The sequence below is a fragment of the Carassius gibelio genome, chromosome B2, assembly GCF_023724105.1.
Source record: "Carassius gibelio isolate Cgi1373 ecotype wild population from Czech Republic chromosome B2, carGib1.2-hapl.c, whole genome shotgun sequence".
In the NCBI taxonomy this organism is placed as follows: Eukaryota; Metazoa; Chordata; class Actinopteri; order Cypriniformes; family Cyprinidae; genus Carassius; species Carassius gibelio.
This window is the reverse complement of record NC_068397.1, coordinates 16765902-16790067: the sequence shown is the minus strand read 5'-3', so window position 1 is coordinate 16790067 and position 24166 is coordinate 16765902. Positions and strand designations below refer to the sequence as shown.

The window sequence follows — 24166 nt, the reverse complement described above, 5'->3', positions numbered from 1 at the left end:
ATAAATATCTTCACTGTTAGTTATAAGGAAGCAGAATAAAATTAATTTCTATATTATAAATTAACCATTTCTTTGTTTTTTTTAAAAGAAAAAAAGAATACATATACTGTATCTTACTGAACCCAAACCTATAAACCCGTCTATTTGAAATAATACTGAAACTCACCCACAAAGCACCATACGCCAAAACGGATCCATGTAATGGTGGAGAGCTTGAGCATGAGGTAAACATTTACCAGCATGGCAGAGGCCGGGACGAAGGGAACACAGGGAGCCATGTAGGGCAGGCGCTTGGGGTTCTCCGGCTGCTGAATGATGATGAAGATCAAGAGCGTGATGATCAGCAGCAGCAGCACCAGCAGTAGCACGGCCCACCACTGGCCATCAGCGACCTGACCCGACCCGAAGATGATGAGAGAGCAGAAGCAGAAGATGAGGATGAAGAGCAGAATGACGCAGCGGGTGACGACGCGGCCAGTGGCCATAGTGGGCCGGTCCATCTTTCCCGGCAGGCCTAGCCGAATGCGCATGGTATAATAGTGAGGTCCCAGCAGCTTCTTTAGTTTCAGCAGGTACACGCTATCTGTCTCGCCTGACTCGATGCCTGAGGACATGTCCACTGTGCCGTAGTTGGGGTGACTGGAGGTGTAGGTGGACTTGTCAGGTTTACCGATCAGCATCTCGTTGTCTCCTAGAGATGGCAAGTTCTTGGCTCCACAGGTGTTTGTTGGAGCTCCTCCATACTCATCGCCCTCATTGACCGGCGAACAGGCTTCCTTCTCACACTCTGCTAGAACTCCCTCCTTACGCTTTGTGTTCTGCTCAGAGAGGAAGTTGACAAATCCGTGAATGTCTCCTTCAGGCTGGTAACGCAGCAGTAGCACACACACCGACACAAGCGTGTAGGCTAGCAGAGTGCCAATGGACATCATCTCGATCAGGTCCCTCAGACTGACGAGCAAAGCCAAGAGAGCCGAGAGGAAGCCCGACACAACACAAGCCACTGCAGGAGTCTCTGTGTATGTGCTCACACTGGCCAGAAACCTACAACACACAGATGCACATGAAACCTTCAATCCTCCATAAACATAACTGCGATGCTATGGCATTGAAGTGAGAGTGCTGATCTTTATTCTGATTTCAACCATTAATTTCAGTATGATTTAAATCTTTGACATGGCCATGCATAGCCAATTTTAAAGATATCATGGTTGCCTTTTCACAGAATGTTCTTTATATTATTTAAGGAGGATTTTATGTAGAAAACACAAAAACTTTAGCTAGGTTTTCACAGGCGGGGCCAAAAATATTTAAAAACCTGTTTTTGGCACTGAAAATAATAATAATAAATATTTCTTGAGCACCAAATCAGCATATTAGTCATGTGACACTGAAGTAATGGCTGCTGAAAATAATTTTTGCCATCAAAGGGATAAATTACATTTTTAAATATATTAATACAGAAGCCAGTAATTTAATAATACTTTTAATATGAATTAAAAATTTTTACTGTATTTTTGATCAAAACATAAGAGACTTCTTTAAACAGTAGTGTATGTTGTGAGACAGATGATGTGAAGCACAGCTGAAATTCATTACAGGTAGATCCTCTCCTTTTATTCTGATCATATAAGTGTGATGCATTTTGAGATGCTTCGAGCGGTGTTACTACCAAGTGTACTGTATATTGCAATGCATCTTGTCTGACCGCTTCTGATCACCTGTGATGGGTGTATTACCAGGTGTAAACAGGATGAATCATCCAGACATTCATTTCATCAAAGAAGTCTTACACATACCCATTATTCTGGCTTTGATTTAAAATGTCATGGCTCTAAGTAGCATTTATTTTGAGACTGCATGATGGCAGAAGCTCGCGACTCCAGCAGAGAATGATATTTAAATGGCATTTTAATCATTTGCAACATATAATGGAGACAGACGCATTACAGATCATCAAAGATCATTACTTAACCCTGTGATTTCATTTTTTTACCTGAAGAGCAAACCATCTCCAGCCATGGCATAGATGACTCTCGGCATTGGGAAGAGAGAGCCCAACAAACTGACTGTCAGTCCCGCAATGGAGCCAATGGCCACTATGTATTTGGCAGTTTGGAAGCCGTGTAGAGAAAACATCTCCATCAGTGGAGCATCTGTGTCGATGTCCATGTAGGGGACCATCAGAGTGAGGATCACACTCACCTGTGAGAAAGAGAGTGAGAATCACTGACCTTACGAATGAAGGATTTTTGTTGTTGTTTTGTTACTGTGACTTTAATAAATGCCTCCATTATGAATGTTAGGACCAGACTGAAATGAAACGTGGAACGAGGAACATGGTTAAAATGACAATTATTATCTAATGTTGAGAATCTTTGAAAGATTATGCAAAGTAGACTGAAACAGTACAAGGTGTCAATTTTCTTTTCTTTTCTTTTTTTTGGTGTTTAGGATTACTAGAATTTATTTCAACGTTTCTGAACACCAAACAGGTGTCATGGATGTGTTCATTTTTGTTCATCAGACATCAGGTTGTGAAAGAACAGAACATACAGACAGAGAAATGAAATGTATGGCTAAAATTAGCCTCCACGACAACAGAATGAGATCTGGAGGGGTGAACGCTGCTAACAAGTTTGCTCCACATCAGACAGTTCTGTAGGTGTGAAAATGAAGAGCCTTTTTAGTAAAGGGAACTTCATTCCAGCTAAAATCAAACCCACATGAGAAAAATTTGAGAGAGATAAAAGATAAATCAAAGGAAAACAAGGAAAACAGAAATGAAATATATAGATTATATTGTTCTGAGATGCAGAAAAGATGTCTGTTGGTGAATTAACACCCATTGTGTTACTATGACAACCTCCTACAGCCAGACTGCATTGCATGGTGATAAAGCCGGAGAGCTTTACAGTTTTTCTCAGTCACTTTGGTACATTTCTCAGATCAGAATTGAAACTCTCAAAACTACCTGTTCAATTCTCACATCATTGTGTCACTTGTGCACATCAAAAAAGCAGTTTCTCATTTCTTTGAACAAGTTGCAAATGCTTTGGTACATTCATGCAAATTATTATGTACAATTCTCTGTTGTTTCCTACATTATCAGTTGCTAATGTCATGTTGCTCAAAATTTATTATATAGTTCTCTGTGCAATAGTCTTACCCCTCAAAACATCGGGTCTTTAGTTCATCGTATAAGTCATTCAGTGTAAAATGGTTAATCTAGTTGTCATAAACCTTTTTTTACACATTATTATTAGACTTTTTGTCAATCTGGCATGAATTGTGCAAGTGAATCTTTACTAATGAAGAGAACGTAGATGATAAACCAATGATAAACCATTTCTCAGCTCAAAGGTTCATCTCATGAATCTTCAGTTGGAAAGCTTATACTGTATAGACAGAGGACAACACAAGAGTTACACATTCTGAAAATTGACTTATTTTCATCTTTGTGCCCATATTTATTTTTCCATTTCTATATCACAGTGACATTGTTTTTTTTATTATAATTCTTTGGGACAGACCACTAGTAAAAGTGTAACTGGGAATTCAATCCAGTCTCTTTCAGTCAATACCCCACATACAGTAATGTGTAAATGTGCATGTGTCATTTATAGCACAATTGTTTATACACTTATGTATTTGCTTACAATTTTTTTTTTTTGTCTGTATGCTGGTGTCTCTGTGTACTGAAAGCTTATGTCACTAAAACAAATTCCTTGTATGCGCAAGCATACTTGGCAATAAAGCTCTTTCTGATTTCTGATTCTGATTCTGATGTGTACTTTTGAAATGATTATATGGCGTACATAAGCATATGGCATACTGTTCAGTACAGTTACTGTCATCCAAAATGTTGCTATAGTTTACATCAGAACATCGCTCCAGAGTACACTGTTATATTGACAACATGACTAAACAATTTTTGCTATTTGTACGAGTTGTTTTGAGAAATGCACTTACTGTTTTGCAAATTGTGAGTTTGATTCGAGAAATGCACCAAAGCGACTGAGAAAAACTGTAATAAATTCAAACATTCTGCATGAAGAGAATAATCAATGAGTCTCAATGAACAAAGAAAAGTTATGCCACTGCAGATTATGTTTTTAAATAAAAACTCATGCATTGTTTATATTCTTATAAAGAGAAGAGTTGATACTTATACAGGTATCAACAGACTGTTAATGACATAATGAAAAATGTATCACCTGAATACATTTTTGAATAAAATACAATTTTACATCCAAAAGATAGAATTGTCGTGTTTGAATGAAAAAAAACGAAATCAGATTTTCAATGTGGTCTCATAATTCCTATATGGAAAAAAATAACCCAAAATTAGTGATGGTTAATATACCATATACTATTACTCACAGAGACATAGGCAGTGAGACAGGTGACCAGAGAGGCAGTGATGGCGTAGGGGATGGAGGTGTTGGGACTCTTGGCTTCCTCTCCGGTGGTGGCTATGATGTCAAACCCAATAAAGGCATAGAAGCAAGTGGCTGCACCCTGCATGACCTTTTGGGCAGAGCAGTTTATTATAGTTACAAGACAATGCAATTTCCTCCTCAGTGTTTATGCTGAGAGGCACTAACTGCTCTAACAGATTGAACTTCAATAAAAGATCTGAAATGTACTTTACCCCTGACCAGCCATAAGGCAGGAAACGTCCCTCATCCCAGTTGCTGACACTGACGAAGAAGAGGCCTGCAATCATTATGAATACCCACACCACCAGATTGATGACATTCAGCACGTTGTTGAACCCGAGAGAATTCTTCACACCTAGAGCAACTATCACTGTGACCAGGATGACTATGACCAGGGCCAAGATGTCCGGATACGCCTGCTCCCCTTTACCTGAGAGGTGAGGAAGGAGGAATTTACAATGAATTACCTGGTTAAACCAATTTGGATGCTGGGGTTATAAAATATTGTCTGGAAGCATAAACAAACCTAAAAAGCACTCCTTAAAAAGCATTTTTGAGGTTATTTAGGCCTCATGATGTCTCAAATACTTTATGACTCTAACCTATACAGTTGATAAACGAGCACTATAGATAGAAAGAAAGATACAACACTAGACAGAATGTAAGAACGATAGAACAGTAGAACGACAGATAGATAGATAGATAGATAGATAGATAGATAGATAGATAGATAGATAGATAGATAGATAGATAGATAGATAGATAGATAGATAGATAGATAGATAGATAGATAGATAGATAGATAGATAGACAGCTGTTTTCACAACTTGACAACAGACAGTCCTCATATGACCACTCAATGCCATCATGAATAAACCATCCATTTCTAAAAATACTCAGCATACTAACCAGGCCTTAAGCGGAAATGACTATGAACCATAACGTGGCTGCTACATGTGTGCAGAGACACACACAGATGGAGGGATATTTGATTCTCAGAGGAAAGGGATTGGTTAAAGTAAAAGAAGAGATTTTGCGACAGGTGCTGGCTGAGTAAGATTGTGTATTTTGGCATGATATGTTTATATGTAATATCTGTCTGCAAACCAAACATGGAATGCAGGAAGCAAATATTGTCATTTCTAGAGTAGCCAATATTAATATTGCATTCCTTCATCTGTAGTCTGAGGATCTACAGGTATTTGACAACTCAAATCTTTGAAGGTCAAGGGTTTTTAATGACAAGGTCCCCCAAAAAAGACAATCCCTTTGATAGGGGAGCTATATACAGTATATTGATGTGAGAGAAATGTGTGACATTCTAAACAATAATACATTTTAATTACTTTACTTTAATGAAACCATACATTTCAACCATATTAAAACATTAATATGTAAAAAAAAAATAAAACACTTCTTAAATAGTATTATTCATTTATTCATGTGTGAAACATTTGAAAAGATGATTGCATAACCTTTTTCACATGAATATTTAGCAAAACAAGAATATGTCAAGCTCTAGAATTTGCTTCAGATCATATCTGCTTTAAAAAAATATTTCTGACCTAATTTTAATAGCAAATGCCCAGCCTAAGAAATTGCTTATTTTTTCCTTTTCTGAAATTGCCGATAGGAAATTGCCGATTGATTCCGAAAGTGGAGCAGCTGTTTCACAGTTTAACAGAAGCTGTGAGGAAGGTTGCTCTGTTTTAACAAGCTTTCTTCACATTGCCATTGTCACCAGACTATTGACGGCTAAAGTTAGAGGTGCCTTTTCTTTTCTGCAGCACCATTAGCTCCAGTCTATTGATAAATTAAGCTTACTGTAGCTTGAGTTGTAATTGCTGAGTGTGTGTGTATGTGTCAAGGTTATTAGTGTCATTACCAAAAGCTGCAACACTCTGAGACATGAACTCAGTCGTTTTTACTCAGTTGGAAAACAGGCTGGATTTAATAATAACAGATAAAGAAACAAACCTATCTACATCTCAGATGGCCTGAGGATGAGTACATTTGCAATTAATTTTCATTTGGTAAAATATTCCTTTTAAAACGAATCCAGGTCTCAGACTTTTATGGTTATGTTTTAAGCACAACTTTATAATAATATTAATGCAGCTCACCCAAGCCGTTGAGCGTTCCTATGTGGTTGATCATGAAGCCGCTGATGCTGTGATTGGCCAGCGAGTCAAACATACTGCTGAGTGCACTGGCTCCTGCTGCTGTACCAATCAGATACTCCAAAATCAGATTCCAGCCAATAAAAAAAGCCACGAATTCTCCCACTGTCACATAGCTGTAAGTATATGCTGATCCTGTGGTTTTAGGCACTCGCACACCAAATTCAGCATAGCACACCCCTGTGGAGAGATAGCAATGATTACTGTAACACCTGCACTCCTGGAGGTTATCAGTATAAGCATTCATATGTCTAACTGGTTGCTGAGAAGGAATTATTGATTTTATTATTGGCAGATCAATTCTCAAATGTCAAACTCATAGAATCCCAGTGGACCAGATAAAAGGAGAGAAATCCCTCTTTACAGACTGAATCCCTGTAAACCCCACTTCAGTGGAAAAGATAAGCATTATCTGTTTCTACATTCATTCCAAGGTGTACTCTCTGACACAGTGCTATAAAGCAATATATATCATATCCCTTCAAGTTGATGTAATGTGATGTATTTTTTGAGTGAAACATTGAATGGTGAAAAGTGGCAGTTGCACACCAGAATGGAACCAGATTGAATTAAAGTTTTCTTATAAAATGGCAAAAGCTAATTGGTTAAATTACACTGATGTTGAAGGTGAGAGGAAAGTTTTGTCAACTAAAATCAGCAGCTGCATATCTTTGGATGAGAACAACGAGGCTGACAGCTTGATGAGGTTCCAGGACTAGGGAAGTGAAGAAGCAGCCGCAGATGAGCCAAAAGATGGATATTTGGTGGGAAATATGTTGGCGGGTTACACAACATATAAAGGACACTATCCAGAAACACTAACAGATGGCCAAGTAAAGCATTTTATTGTGTCACAAGCATCATGCAAACCCCCCAGTCCATTTCCTCGAGATCCATCCATTGCTTTTCAACAAGTTTTTACTCCACTACAACAAAAGCTGGTATTCAGCTACCACAATCTTGACTGCAGTCACTAAAGCTACAATATAGCATGGACAAAAGGAACTAGAACCTATCAACCTACTGGCCAAGAATGATCCATATTTGAAGGAACTGCTCAGTCGCACTGCTGGTTCCATTAAGTATCTCAGCCCAGAAAACCAAAATGAACTTAAAGGTATACTCTCTGAGAATGTCCAAAAAATTAATTATCAGTGACATTAAGGCAGAGTTTTTTTTCTCAGTGATCATGGATACAACTCAAGATGTATCTAAAGTGGATCAGATGAGTCAAGTCTTTTGGTATGTAACCATAGAGAGAGATAGTAAGGGAGCTGCAACGGTAGTGAAAATCAACTAGTCTTTTCTGGGATTCCTACAAATACCTGACTCATCCACTGCACAATAGCCCATGAAATTATATGTTTGGATGAGGAAAAAAGTCTTGATATTTCTAAATGCCGCGGCCAAGGATTTGATTTTGCGATTTTGAGTGGCATATACATGGAGTTCAGGCAAGGATAAAGAAGAGTCAAAGGCTGCATATGTACACTGCACTGCCCATAACTTAAATCTGGTCCTCGATAATTCAGTCAAGTCAATAGCAAAGCTGACAAAGATTTACAACAACATGGAAAAATGTGATGTGTTTTTGCACACAGTATAAAGAGGTGGAATGTATTGGCTGAAATGACTGAAAAACTCACTACGGGTGTCACGCTTAAAAAACTGTGTGCTGATAGGTGGGCATCACTCAATGATGCTGTGTCTGTAATCAGATACAGATATGTTGACCTGTTGAAGGCCCTGACCAAAATTTCACTTACCAGTAAAAAGGCAGATGAGTGCAACGAGGCCATGGCTTTGATAAGGCTGATGGAAAGATCTGACTTCGTTTTTATTATAATCCTTCAAAGTGAAGTTCAGGAACAGATCAATGTCATTTCAAAAATGCTACAAGAAAAGTATGCTGACCTTCATAAAGTTACAGAGTTACTTGACACTGCCATTGCAGAGACAAGGTTCCAAGAAAATCGAGGAGGCAAAAGCAACAGCAAAATTCATGGCTGAGAAGCGTGGAGTGAAACAAACCTTTGGAAATTAAAGAATTAGAAGGGTAAAGCGCCATTCCGAATAATTCTGTCAGGATGAGTGTTTGGAAGATGCTGAAAGTTACTTCAAGGTAAACGTATTTAACGCTTGCCTAGACATCATCATTTCCCAGCCGGCGATTTTCAGCTTTGTAATCAATTGCCAATTTGTTCGGAGTGGTCCAGTCACTCATACTTGCAACTGAGGAGAAGAGCACTATATACGAGGGGGCATGGAGGTTAGTGGAGAGATACAATGAAGACTCATCTCCAGCCCTTCCACAACAATTGATAGCATTCCGTGCAGCCTTTAAAAGACAGATCTCTGGGAAGACAACTGTTGAAAACAACTATATTATATCTAGCTTCAGCGACATGTGCATTAGTTCTCTTTCTTACTATCTCTATTAATTGCTTCAGCGGAGCGCTATTTTTCAAAACTGAAGCACTTGTTGAGCAGCATGTTGCAGAACAGACCCTCAGGACTGGCTATTCTCCTCATTGAGAATTCACGAAGCTGTGAATTAAACACCAAGGGCATCATGAATGAATTTGCTGAAAGAAAGGCCCGGAGAATGCAACTAAAATGAGTGAGCAGTTTAGTTTTTTTACATTTCAGGCAGACGTGCCAAGATTGTTTGTGTTTGCTTGCAGTAGTGTATCATTGACAATGGCTGAGTCTTCGTTATTTTAGACTTTTTTTGTTGTTGTTCTGTCCTGTTTGCGAAAACGTTGTTGGGTAGAGTGTTTTTTTATGTTATTGTTGTCTTTTGATACGCTACAGTGAACGTTTATAAATGTTTCTTTGATGTAGGGTGGGGTTGGGGGGGGGGCATACAATTTTTTTGCATATGTGCCACATGTGCCACTGCTCTTTACTAATATTTTTATTGCAAAATAAACATTAAAGAACTCATGCCTCATGTAATCACTCAATCAGTTTTTCAACCACAGAAAGACGTCAAAACAAAATGTCACGCAGCATTTCATTTACCTCAGGCAAGTAATCAGTGTTCACAGCTTGTTAGTTCGCTAGAGAAATTAAGTCAAGAGAAAAGCATTGCACGAAATATTAGGTTATATACTCATTATATTTTACTTTACCTGTTATAGGGATGTCTTAATTAACGTATGTTTAAATAAATCTGCTGTACCAAAAACATATTAAACCATGACATCAAAACTGAAGTACGTACCAAACTGCCATGTTTGTGTACAGTTACACCCCTATTTTCTATTATAACACTCAAAATGATCAGAATTGACAGTAAATACCTTTTTAATATTACAAAACATTTATATTTAATTTTCAAATAAATGCTATTCATCAAAGAATCTTGAAAATAGTATCCAAAAAAGTTCCACAAAAATATTTAGCAGCATTTTTCAACAATGATAATAACAGAAATTTTGAATAATATAAATAATCATTTCTTAAGCACATCAGCATTTTAGAATGATATCTGAAGAATGGAGAAATGATGCTGTAAATTCAGCTTTAACATCACAGGAATAAATAAAATGTTCTAATAAAATCAAAAACAGCTATTTTACTTTGAAATAATATTTCACAATATTATTGTTTTACTGTTAATAAAAATAAATGCAGCCTTGATGAGACTTTAAAAAAAAAAAATTAAAAAACCTTATAGATGTCAAATTTGTGAGCACATACTGTACAGTATGGAAGTTAAGAATATTTTTTCTTAGAATTATTTTACTTTAATTGAAGGTTCTTTTTTGGACCATCTAGAAAGATGGTATAAATTAAAGACTTTTTCAATGGCCAATTTTGCTAATATTTACAGAGGATGCTAATATTAGTGGAGTACACTGTATATCTAATGGCTATAAAGACAAATACTCTCTAAATTCTGTTTCTGTTTCCATGAGTGGAAAGGTCAGCTGCATACAGGAAAAAATATCCCTTTAATTTTTCCCTCCCTTTCATTTTTGGGTTCTTTATGTTGGTATCCACAGGGAAAACTAAATGGATTTTCACTCCAGCTCTATTTTGGGTGCAGCCTGCTGTGCGCAGCTTCAACCTGTAAACCTAATGAGCCAGTTCAGCGTGCGTCATCGCTACACGTCAGGAGGCATAAAGTTATACATGTGTTCACTCAGCTAAAGCCTGACTCAGGATCAGTGAATTAAAAATGATGCTATCCACAGTACAATAACACTACCTAGGCGGTGCTTAACTGGGGGCAGGTTTACAGGAAGATGACTGACCTCTTTTCTCTGTGTTTTTCTCTTTTGTGTCTGACTGACTGGAACAGGAAGTGGGGGTTGCGCTCACCTGACAGGATGGAGGCCACGGCAGCGATGATGAAAGACACAATGACCCCGGGCCCTGCCATTTCCTTAGCCACCAGTCCAGACACCACATACATGCCAGTGCCGACACAGCTTCCCACTCCCAGAGACACGAGGTCCACGGTGGAGAGAACGCGGGCGAGTTTAGTGTCGTGAGCCCCAGTGCCTCCCGTGCTCTCCAGCATGGACTCCACCGGCTTGGTGCGCAGGACACGGGACTGGAAGGCAAACCAGTTGGCCCCCCATTGAATCCGCCGTGGGTCCAGTTTGGCGAACAGCCCGCTCATCTTGGAGCCTGGTTATGGATCAGGGGCTGTGATAAATGGGACTGATACTCTGAGAAGATCTGAAGAAGCTTTGGGATATGGTCTTGTCTATGGGAGTCACACAGAAAACAGCTGAGATGTTCACTGTTCTTCAGAAGAGCATCATTATCACATGTTTCCACATGACCAGTGAAGGTGAAGGTGAAGGAACGCTGTGAACAAAATGAGATGACAAAAGTGTGATCTATCATTATTCATGTTTACCCATGCATTTCTTAAACTACATGTATACTACAAGGATGGGTGAAATTGATCAAAAGTGTCCGAAAAGACACTTTTTGTATTATACAAACAATAAAGTAATACTGTTTTTATTTAATAAATAAATCTTGAATAAAATATTACTGTATCAGAGTTTCCACAAAATAATTAAGCAGCACAACACTTATAAGAATAAGAATGAGAAATATTTCTTGAACACCAAATCAGAATATTAAAATGATTGTAAACATGCAAACAGTATTTTGTTGCCATTGCAGGTCACAATAAACAGATAAGAACTCTATTAGATTTAGAAACAGAACAGGAACCAAACTATTTATGCCATCTGTTTCCATCATTCAAACAAGAGAACTTCTTTATAAATGCACTTTCATCATGCCTGACTATAGTGAAGTTTCATTAGTCATTCATTTCCAGTCCATCTGACAAATCAGTTCAGAAAGATTATTAAAGAAATTTGAAAAATAAGCTTCAGTAGGTGATACTAAAAGCAATGGCTTTTTGTAAGAGTTTTATGGATTTGATATCTTGAGGGCCTCTTGATAGATAAGAGCTGAAGATAACATCAAGACCATGTACCATGAACTCCAATAAAATGTGCTGATGAGTCCTGGTGTGCAGCCAAATAGGAACAGACACATAATTAAAATCATAACATAATTCATTATAGCTCTCATCGGCTTCATTTCCTATCTGACATGCTTTCTCCTCTGATCTTTTCTCTCTCAAACCTCGTTCATTCCTCCAACTCCTTTTTACAGTCCTTTCCTCTTCTCTTCTCACCACTAGCCCAGTTCCTTCCCTTTTAACTCATCAATCCTGTCACTTTGAAGGATTTTGATGGATTCTCCCAGCTGTAATGATACTCTCTCTCCTTCATCCCATGTCTAACTGTCAGAAAGACAGTAACAGATCGCAGTGAAGTCTGTCCATCACAGTGACTAAAGCACATGGCTGCTGACCAAGATAATGATTGGTCTATCAGGCCACATGGAATGGGACTGTCTGCTCTTTAGCTTATTAATTACCTAAATGCATGATAATTTATTTTGTGGTTTCTAGAAAAAAAAGGAGATGTCATCCCTGTTGGTCTGCAAATGTGAAAGTAAAGGTTATTTAAAGATTATATGTCATTTCACAGCAGTGTGCAGTATAATAATTAACAATTTCCAACCTGATACAAAGCATATGTGACCTAGTATAATATCTGAACCTGTCATATCAAATTACACTGATGTTGTTTGTCTCTTTAGGCTGCTAGAAGAGTATATATTCAAACCTTGCCACTGACCTTATGACACACACATATATAAACAGTGGCCTGAGGTGTAACACAGAGCATTGGTATAATTCAAAGTGACAATATGAAGCCATAACCAAACTACATGCACAGCTCTGCCTATATATAATACTTAACACATGCATTTTATGCAACAGACACACAATACAATATATTTCAACAGAAAAACAGCACAAGGCAAAAAAAAAAAAAAAGTCTTCTCCCTAATACTCTAATGTTCTTTAGGTGTTTAAATGAACATTTAAAGAGGATCATTCTTGATTTGGACAAATCATTGTTAATTGTGACAAACTGCAAAGTTTTGGGAGTGAAAACCCCCAAACTAGGTACATGTAACAGAATCACTTAATTTAATTACAGTATGAGTTAACACTTTATTTTAAATTTATTACACGTTACATGTACTTACTATTATAATAACAATTATTATGCATAATTACATACAAGTAACCTTATACCAAACCTTAATCCTATAATAAGTAAATGTAGTTATTTAATATTGATAAGTACTTAAATGTATAATTACACGGTAACGAGGACACCTTAAAGGGGTCATATGATGCTATTTAAATGTTTACATTTTTTTCTCTTCAGAGTGTTACAAGCATTTGGTGCATGAAGAAGATCTGTGAAGCTGCAAAGACTAAAGTCTCAAATCCAAAGAGATATTCTTTATAAAAGTTAAGACTCTTCCACACACCCCTAAAATGGCTCATTTAAACATTCCCCCACATGTTCACGTCACCATGTGGGAAGCTTTGCATAATGCCGCCCAAATGTTTACACAAAGAAAGAATTCTTAACTTTTATTCTCACTGTTGCTGTCGCCGCAATGTCGTGGATGTCTGTGTGTTTTGTTGTGAAAGCAAAACTACTTGTTTGGCCTTGCAAAAGAGGATACGACTAGAAATCTGTGGTTAAGTTGTATTTCAACATTGTTCCAGAACATTCCATCACAAATTTTCAGATGTTTGCTGCACATTTTATGGAGGATGAGTACTTTTTCCTGAACCAGTAGCCTGCAATGCATCTTTGGCAAAATGGCTGTTTCTATAAAGTTGGTCAGTTCAAGGTTGCAAGTACAGTCTCTGACTCACAGCTTGTAAGTTAATTATATTTAAATAATTGGCCAATTATGATTCAAACGCGTTTTGAGAAGTGTACAGCAGGCTTGTTTGTTTGACAGAAATCAGTGATGAATACTGTAAGGTTAACCCTACCTGCTTTAAATGTCTGAAAATGGTTAATAACAGTTCAGAATTTTCTTTTAGAAAGAATTAAGAAATTAGAATTTTGAAAAGTTATTCGAAATGTAATCAGTTACAAAAGTAATTGAAATAGTAACACTACTTGTTAGATTTTAAATATGGCAACTTGTAATCTGTAACCTATTACTGTCACGCCCCTGGACTCAATATGTTGTGTTTTCCCTCCATGTTGATTGTGTCATTATGTTCAGTTGTGTCTTGTCAATTACCCATTATCGTTCCCCCTTATAAGTTGGATTCTGTTCAGTGTTTGCTTGTCTGGTCTCTTTGTATCATCATAATCCTTGTTTACATGTTTCTTTCCTGCACCACATCGTGACAGAAGACAGGACTGTGAAAAAGTATAGCAGTGTGTTTCCCTGCATTTTGTTGTTTCTTTTTTGTCAGTTATTTTTTATGTTATGGATGATCCTGTCGTCTTTCTCCTCCTGCTGGAGCAGAGGAGCCTTTTCCTCAAGGATCATACACAATTTTTTGTGGAGATCGGCAACAACAACCCCACTCCGGACCCAGAGCCCTTGTGCCCTGTGCCCACCGCTGAAGGAAAGACAGAATCCACCGCGACTGACAAGCCATGGATGGTGACAGAGCTGAGGATCGCCACAGAGCCACAGGCCGCAACATCAACCAGGTGCGAGAGCTGGCAACAGAGCTCGCCACGGTGGAGAGTGTCATGGACAGAGAAAGCTCGGAGGGAAGCTCCGCCCACTGCACCATGGCTAAGGGTGAGCAGTGCTTTGTGGTCCATAATGAGGATCTAATTAATCTGGATATATTTGCAGACATGCCCTCTCTTCTCCTGCCTTCATATCATTCTGTCAGCCCTAAATGATCTGTCTGCCTGGAACTAGATGTCTGTCTGGATAACCCACCCACCCTCCCTCTCCTGCCTTCTCCTGTCATCTATGGTTCTCGATCGCCACCGCTGTCACCTTTCAGCCCTTTTGCTCACCGTGGCCTTCCGGATCCCTGCATCTGCCTCAGGTGTCATCACCATTTGCTCTGCCTTGGCTGTCCGGATCCTCGGTGTCGCCCTGGCGCATTGGCTCTCCATCTCTGCCTCGGGCTCCTCCTCCACCTGCTCCACCATCATTGGTCGGCCCCCTGGAGTCATCGGCCCTTCCTCCACCATGGCTCCTCCCTCCGTAGGCCGCCATCATGGCTGTGGCCTGTGTCCCACCTGGCTCCACCTGCTCCAGCCTCCTCCTGTGTCCTCCCTGGCTCCTTCCTCCATGGTCTCTGTCTGTTGGCCCCCTTCCGGGGGTCCATCCTCCACCGGAACCTCATCCTTGGTCCCTACCCAGTTTCCCCCCTCTGTTATTCCACAGTGTGAGGTCGCACCTTCCTTGGGGTGAGTAATGTCACACCATGACAATTACTGCAACCCTATGTATGTCCCATATGTGTTTAGGCACCTGAACGTGATGGTTGACAGTGATAACCATAGCAACATTTTAATGTATATGTAAACATAAAAGAAACATATGGATGCCATTTTAACCATTTGGTGTTAGCCATTCTTGACTAAAATATTAGTGACAGGAGACATATTTCCAGCATCAGGGTGGTTTTCTTCATTAAAATGTATGTGTATGCAAGTACATTCATATGTTATAGGTTATATACATACATATAACACCATTCAAAGATTTGGGGTCAGTAAGATTTATTTTATTCATTTGGTTAAATATTGTTACAATTTAAAATAACTGATTTCTATTTTAATGGATTTTAAAATGTAATTTACTTCTGTAATGGCTAAGCAGTCATCACTCCAGTCTTCAGTGTCACGTGATTCATCGGAAATCATTCTAATATGCTGATTTGTTACTTGAAAAACATTTCTTATTACCATTGTTGAATTATTAATCTTTTTTTTCGTCACTTTTGATCAATGCAACTGATTAATCAACTGATTAATGCATCTTTTTTGAATGAAACTATTTATTTATTTAAAAGAATCCTACTGAGCACAAACTTGTGAATGTTGAAAGCTAATATGCATGTGAAGCAAGTATATTATTTTATTACAGAGCCAGAAAAAGCAACTCAAACAGATGGAGCCCCAGGTGGATGTCAAGTTCACCTAAATCAGTCACGGCTATCATTAAGGAATCAGGATAACAGGGTAATTGCAGTGTGATTGGTAAGACAGGAGGTGATGGAAGGTGTTTGGCCGTCTGCAGGCAATGTGAGAAGAATTGATTTCCATTGTGAGATCATTGTGTGGGGAAAAAGAGTGGGCGTTTTTACAGCTTTTGTTAAGGAGGTCTGATTGATTGAAGTGTTCCCAGTGTGAATCTGAACGGCAGTATTCGATACAAACCAGATATTGTTCATATGAGGAATAAAAACACCATAGAATTGTTTGTCTTCACTGATCAAGCTGTACAACCTAACATATAATAAATGTTTCCTTCTTTTTTTTTGGTTTCTAATTGATGTTGATACATCTGATAGTTTTTACAGCTAAATTTTATTACGCCATCACTACACCCTAAAAAACACTTTGGGACCTGGTCTATTCATATCCTTATAAAAAATTCAGGACATTTTTATTTAGATCTAACATACTTGGTCCAGTCAAATACAACATTCAATCTGTCATATGGTTAAATACATTTTATATAGAGCAGCTTTCAATGCTAATGCTCAAATTCAGGTCTCTTTTATCATTTACTTCATGATATCTATGAATATTTTAATCCAATCAACATAAAACAAATATAACAAGCTTGTCTTCATCTTGTTTTATTTAAAGGTGAGATTTGAACCTAGAGTTCCAGATGGGAACCTGACACCCCAACTACTCACCTTCCATTCACACTACATTTTTCTGCACATTAGTCAGTCTAGCTGATAACATTTCGTCCCCTTGAAATTATAAGGTTATATCTGACATTTTAGTCAAAATTGAGTTATTCACATATTCTTATTCTGTGTCAATGTATTTACGTTATATGATAGATTTTTTAATGTTGTGTACATTATGGGACTTTTTATTCAAAAAGCAATACGGTTCTATCTACACAGTCGAATGGAACACAAAAACTTTGAAGCTCAATATCTCAAAACTACTCGGAATGCAGATAGAACCTTATAATTCCAAGGGGACGATTTACAAGTTGATTAAAGCCTTATTGCATCATTTCACCTTGTGTAACACTGCTGCTATCTGCATTCAGAATAAGAAACTGAGATCTTCCACCCCACTATTCTACAGCTTTATACTTTTAACCTGACAGTACAAGACACATTAAAATACAGCAGAGCTACGGCTGCAGCAGATGGTCTGTAGAAATGGTGGGCAGAACTGCACTGCTCAAATTATGTAGAGGGATTCAGACTGCATGTATTTTTTAATTTGTTTTTTAAAAAACAGAGACTGTTCAACAGGCTGTGTTCGAGACAGTTGATTTACCTTTTTAAAATACCAGGATTAGAATATCAGTCCTTGCCTGGAATTACAGATATATGTTAAATGAAATTTTGCATATTCAGATGGAAGAGTGCATAATGTATTTGAATATTTTAAACTCATATTATAAATCCAACACATCTGAAAGCTAAAATTAATTTACTGCTGATTTGTTTTACGGAGCCCCACACATGAAATGCTGGAAAAAAATATATAAATTGTGTGCACAATTTATTAATTTGTTCCCTCAATGTACTCAAACGTGCACACATTTACCATTTAATTCCCTCAGTTTGCTAAATCATGCGCATAATTTACTAATTTGTCCTCTCGATTTATCAATTATATGCACAATTTGGCAAATCAAGGGAATGAATTACTAAATCGTGCTTTCAATTTATAAATTGAGGGTACAAAATAGGAAATATTGCACACGATTTAACCTACTATTTTTTTCCTGCATGCCATGTGTGAGGCTCCGTAGAGTTCAGAATGGGGATCAACAACAAATTTGATAATATAAAAATAATGTAAATTAAAACGTTTGCCATTGGTAAGATTTTTCTAATACATATTTTTAAAAGAAGTCTCATGCTCACTTAGGCTGCATTTGATCAAAATACAGTAAAAAAATATTATAAAAGTACAAAATATTATAACAATTAAAAAGTCTTTAGTGTCGAATGACTCTTCAGAAATCACTTTGATGTGCTGATTTGGTGCTCAAGAAACACTTTATATTATTATCATTGTTAAAAATGACTTCATTTGATTACTTTTTCATTTAAAAAAATGTTTCACTGATCCAACACTGAGCAGCAAGGATAGATAGATCAATAAACAGATAACCCACTTATGTAATGTAATACTTTGTTGAATTTCTTCTTGAATTTCTCTTTTTGGTATGAATAAAAATACAAGCATCATTTAAAAATGTACGTCTCATCTCACCCAAAAAACAAATGTGTGCAAAGAAAAGACCTATTTAAATGCAGAAACTTGCCTTCATCCACAAGTGAGATCTTTCCTCAGGCCAGTATAGTGCAACTCCTCCCTTCTTCTTGCCTTCCCTGCTCTACTCTACTCTCATCTCCTCCTCCACCTCCTCCTCCTCCTCCAGGCCGCTGCACTGTTACATAAACTGGCTGCTGAGTGGAGTGAATCTGCCTGGAACGAAAACTAACTCTATTTCAGGCCATCAGATTTATTGCTCTCGCTCTCCCCTATTACAATTCACATTTCTAAGTATCAGGGCACAGTCAGAGCCAAACTCAACCAAATATTTGACTACAGCACTCTTAAACTACTGTTTTTGCCCTACAATATTGCTAAATGTTTAACATGGGAACAATATGGTGCTGAAGGAATAGTCCACTCAAAAATGAAAATTCGCTAAAAAAGTGCTCAACCTCAGGCCATCTGTATATGAGTCTCTTTCTTTATCAGAACAGATTTGGAGAAGCAATTAAGCATTACATCACTTGCTCACCAGTGAATCCTCTGTAGTGGATGGGTACCGTCAGAATGTCCAGAGTCCAAACAGCTGAAAAAAACAATCCACAAGTAATCCACACACATCCAGTCCATTAATTAATGAATTGTAAAGCAAAAAGCTATGTGTTCGTATGAAATAAATCCATCATTAAGGTGTTTTAACTTTAACCTATTGCTTCTGGACAAAATGTGAGTCCATGATCCATAATAACGTTTCCTCCAGCGAAACAGTTCCCTGTTGTCCTCTCACATCAAAATCTGTGTATATTTCTCCTCTGATTCCGACAAGAGAACTTTTTCATTGGAGAAAGCAATAGGGGGTTGTATTTTAGCCGGAAGCAACAGTTAAAAGATTAATGATATCATCAAACACCTAAATGAAAGATTTATTTCTTACAAAAATGCAGCATTTCGATTCATTATACACTCATTATGATGGTACCTATTTACTGCAGAGGATCCATTGATGAGCAAGTGATGTATTGCTAAATTTCTACAAATCTGTGAAAATTTTTAGGTGAAGTATTGCTTTAATTGGTCAGAGATTATTAATTAACAACGAACACTGCTAAGGCAATGGTTGATATCTACTGTACAATAATATAAGCGATTAAATAAAAGCAAATTACCAATGTACTTTCATACAATACAAAAACGGTCATAAATTGTGGCCAGACACTATAAATAATCCACTTTAAAGTTAGCATTTTGGTCTTTATAATGAAAATATGGGTATGTATTTATGTAGAGAGCTCAGCTGTCCAAATTGAATTATGTCCCATGCTCACTATCATTAGCCATGCAGTGGTCCAGGTGGTCCTAATTGACAGAAAGCCTTTAATTGTATCACAGCGTGTGCGCAAACAATACGAGTGACATCACAATGGTGGTGGTAGCTTAATGGGAGCCTGCATAGGTGTGGCTCATTGAGGAAAAGAAAGCAAGTCATGCCCATGAGTCAGAGCTGAAAAGGGAAATTACAATCATGAGCCAAATTACAGAAAAAAAGAGAGATCAATTCACAAATTCAATGACAAATAGCTCTTGATTAATTAAGAGCATGCTTTTTGGTTTGTTTGTTTGTTTGTTTTTTGGAGAATCTGTATTGTTCACTCATTTGAAAATTTGTCAAAGCTACAACGTAAACATTTTCAGAATTTGAAATGAACAAAAATTACATAAATTACATGTACAATGTAATTAAAAAAGGAAAGTACATGTAATTTTGCTGCAAAACACAAATGATTGTTCTTTAGAAGTAGCTTTTAGAATACCTTATTTGTACTTTTATAATAGGTAAGTTACATGCTGTGCAATAAGGGGGGGGGGGGGGTGCCTAGAAGTCCCTTCTTTATGTATAACATTTGATTATCTTTTACTGAAATAAGAAATTATTATTTTTATTTCTATTATCAGTTAAGACTAAAATTCTCTCCTGTCTTGTACAGAAGAATAAAATGAATATGATTCAGTATAATACAGTGCATAAAAAATACGGTGGGTTGCAGTGTAATAAAAACATGAGTGTACAGCGCAGCTCAATAAATCCAAATAAATAAACTTAATAAAAAAAAACAATCAATAAGGCAAAGAAATATATCAAGATTGATTATTCAATAAAACAGCCTAATAACCTAATATAATGGAACAACGGGAAAGGAATTAATTTCCTATTCTTTTTAACTGTTTAAAGACCATTCACAAGCAAAACAACTAATGGTCAATCCACTTCTAAGGAGATGGCAAACATCAATCCCTATACAACTAATTCCTATACCAAAGTATAGAGAGATTACATCTCTTTCGGTCAAACAGGATAAAAGTCTCCCTGCCAACTATTTTTTCAAGAAGTAGTCTAATACTACACTAAAAACAACTTGATATTGTTTAAATTAGGACGTGTGTGTTTCAGCACCATGGTCAGCGCCGCTGTATTTTTACACGCCCAATTATAAACAAAGCAGCATCCATGAGTAACTGCCATCATGTCATTGGAGATTAACCTCGTTTCACTGCCTAGAGCTCCGCCACAGACACATTCACAGGCGGTGTAATCAAAATAAACCATTGCTGATCCAAAAGCCCCAGTCATTAATAATGTAGATACGCCTTTCTATTTCATAAAAAAAGCATGTTATTGAAATGTAGACATTAATTTGATAGCGATCTCGCACCGCCCCTCCCGTGAAACACAGCCAGCTGACACTACAACAAAATGTTTCTTTTTTTCCCCGTCCTTCGTTTCTTTTTGAAACATCATGCAGTGGTTTAAATAATCACTGACGAGTCAACATCTGTTTCAAATAAAGTGAATTGCGATAATATTTCGTTGTTATCCCCAAGAGAGTTGATTTAAAACACAGATTAAGTCATAAAAAAAATAAAAAAATAAAAAAATAAACCAAACAAAAAACAACAACAAATTTCATACAGTGATTCCTTGTGCCTGTAAACTGTGATTAGTTCTTATATGATTCTGATTCAGGCTGAATCAGTCTAATGAGGTCTAAGGTACATCCTGACCAAGGCTACTGTCCTGGCTCGGTCAACGCTTACCTCCCAGGCTGCTGCCGCTGTCCAGCTGTGCCGATGCTGAAGTGCGGTGCTGCGGCTCACAGCGGCGCGACACGGTGGCGTAATCCAAAGGCAGGTGGATAACAAGCAGGAGGCATTTCCGTTTGCGTGTCATAAAATTCTCACCATAAACACTACCAGTGATTTAAGATAATTTACCGAAGCACTGAAGGCGAAAATATCATCATTGTAGGGATTAAGGTCGTCGTAGGGAGGGATACTTCACTGATGCTGCAAAAAGGGACGTAAGCTAGTGTAGTAACGTAGGGGTTAAATTATTCAGACGCTGCACCCACGTGATAAGCGAGCAAATTCATTATTTATTATAGTCGTCTACGTCAGTGACGTTATAATATCATTGCGTGAGAACACAGAGCCCCGTTTGAGACAGGCAACATTAATGATCCGTCATCATTCCGCCATAGAAAGCACGATGGGAAGGAAACAGGAAGCACGGTCGCTGCATTAAATGAAAAGATGCAAAGAAGAACAAGAACATCTCCTGTCACAGTATTTTTTTGCTTCTTAAAATATGATTTAACATTTCCATATTTGCCTTCTACACATTAAAGTTGTTTTGAAATCTACAATTTATCCCTAAATTGAGTAAATTAAATGCAAAGAGTGATGTATGTTACAAACTCAATGTAAAAAAAAGAAAAAAGAAAAAAAAAAATAATAATAATAATAATAATATGTATATATATTTTATTGTTATATTGTAAATAAAAAAAGATTATTGGAGGTTTTTTTTCACAAGAAAAAAACTATTTTATTTTTTTTTTAATTCTGAATTTCATGTTTAATTCAGTGCAATACTTGCAATTTCTTTGTGATTGTAAGTGTTATTTAATAGAAATTGTAGTGTGTTTGTGTACCCTCTACTGCAGTAAGCCTGAGTTTGCTAATCAGTGTCTTCAGTGTCATTAGAAAATCACAGACAGGTTTATTTGATTAGGGTTGGAGCTAAACTCTGCAGTAAAGTGGATCTTGCGAGTCAGATCTGAGGATCACTGCTCTACAGGGAAAAAAAGGTAAGTATGTTTTGAATTTTTTTAGTTTTAAATCATGCATGATTTTATTTTAATGTTTGTTATCCCATAATGTTTCATCCCACAAAATCTCAATTTATTTTTAATCAATTTATCTAAAAATGGTAAACACTACTTAAAATGCAACATAGAGTAAATTCAAATAATAAAAAATACACCCTACAAATTATTTTAAAATCAAGTTCAATTTGCATGCATGAGCCATGCAGTATTTGCAGTATTACACTCTTGATTAATATTCAGTGGGTGGGGAACATTGTTCAGTAACAGACAGGAGTTCTCCTAGAGCAGGTTTAAACATGGCCTTAGTTCAATGTGATGGGTCACAGTTTCAGATCTTTTACTGTTGCTCTTTTTTTATCTTGGTAAAAATTTAAAATACCCTGTACTTCTCAAGCCATGTGTGTGTGATGAGTCTTTCTATGCAGAAAATATTTGGAGGGGGAAAGCAGTATCTCTATCAAATCTGTTTTCTTAAACAGGCCTGAGGACCCTGACCTTTGCTCAGTGTCTCTTCTGAGCTCTCAGCCTCTGGCCCAGTCTCTCTGTCTTGATTGGCACATGTAATAAGTTCTGAGGGCATCTTAGAATTGTTTCGGGTGAAGCATTCCTCATCATAAAACACACAAGTTTGATTCAGCTGCTTTGTGTTGTATCGTTGCCAATTAATAACCAGGTAGTTGCCATACTGTATTAAAGCTTAAATCAGGATAAAGCCATATATTAAAATCTAAAAGAAGCAGTAGCATTTACAAATAACAACACATCTAAAGCTATGAGACAACAACAAACAAAAAACATACCATTAAGCAGGGGCGCCGGACTGGGGGTAAAACCAGTACTGATTACCAGGGCCCCAAAGGAAGAGAGGGCCCTTGAAAACAGGTTTAGCCAATCACAACACACTGGACCAGCTAACCAATCTGAGCTCATCACATATTTCTGAGGGAGGGGCTTTATAAAAGCAGGAAATGATCGGCACTTTTATAGGAGAAGGACAGAGTGGTGTGGAATAAAGGCAAATTAATACGTAAAATAATATTTTTTTTTTTAAACGAAGCATTAACAAATGTTAGACTGCACCCCTTAAACACAATCAAGACTATAAAAAAAAACTGTCAACCACCCCTTTAATAAATATAACAACCCTGATACAGTCATGAAATTATGACAGTTTCCAAGCTCAAAATGCTGGCAACTCTGTTAGAGAATTAATGTTTAACAGCCTGTCTACTTTCATTTTGAGGCAGCTGAACTGAGCGTTTTGGTCTTGCCACTAATTGGCCGTGCTCAGATGTCACCCGTGGTCCCGCTTCTCTTTGAGGCCCAGACTCACCTCAGGAGCGAGACCCTGTCGCCTGCTCATTATCATTAGTGGTTAGCCCTGATTGCTTAGATGGTGCTAGGCACGCCTGCACCCAGGGATTTTAATACCAAGCCTCCTGTGATGAAGAACAAAAAGAACCCTGGCTATTCGTGCAAGCGGGAGATAGGCCAATCAGAAAAAATGGCCGACATTTCAAAAGGGTGATGGAGTCGTAAGA

The 24166-nt window shown here is 37.5% G+C and overlaps 1 protein-coding gene across 2 annotated transcripts in view; it reads right to left on the bottom strand.

The window, feature by feature from the left end:
- Positions 1-21823, bottom strand: part of slc7a14a (solute carrier family 7 member 14a) — a 28559-nt gene extending 6736 nt beyond the window's left edge. The window contains exons 1-8 of one of the 2 annotated variants that reach the window (XM_052549410.1): positions 21553-21823; positions 18992-19045; positions 10952-11446; positions 6566-6802; positions 4655-4872; positions 4384-4530; positions 1997-2205; positions 167-1044 (exon numbers count right to left, since the gene is read on the bottom strand). In XM_052549410.1, coding sequence (XP_052405370.1) covers positions 167-1044; positions 1997-2205; positions 4384-4530; positions 4655-4872; positions 6566-6802; positions 10952-11255 — 1993 coding nt within the window. In that variant the 5' untranslated portion in view covers positions 11256-11446; positions 18992-19045; positions 21553-21823. The remainder of the gene's footprint in view (positions 1-166; positions 1045-1996; positions 2206-4383; positions 4531-4654; positions 4873-6565; positions 6803-10951; positions 11447-18991; positions 19046-21552) is intronic. The other variant, XM_052549411.1, reaches the window with a different exon arrangement.
- Between the last annotated feature and the right edge of the window lie 2343 nt (positions 21824-24166).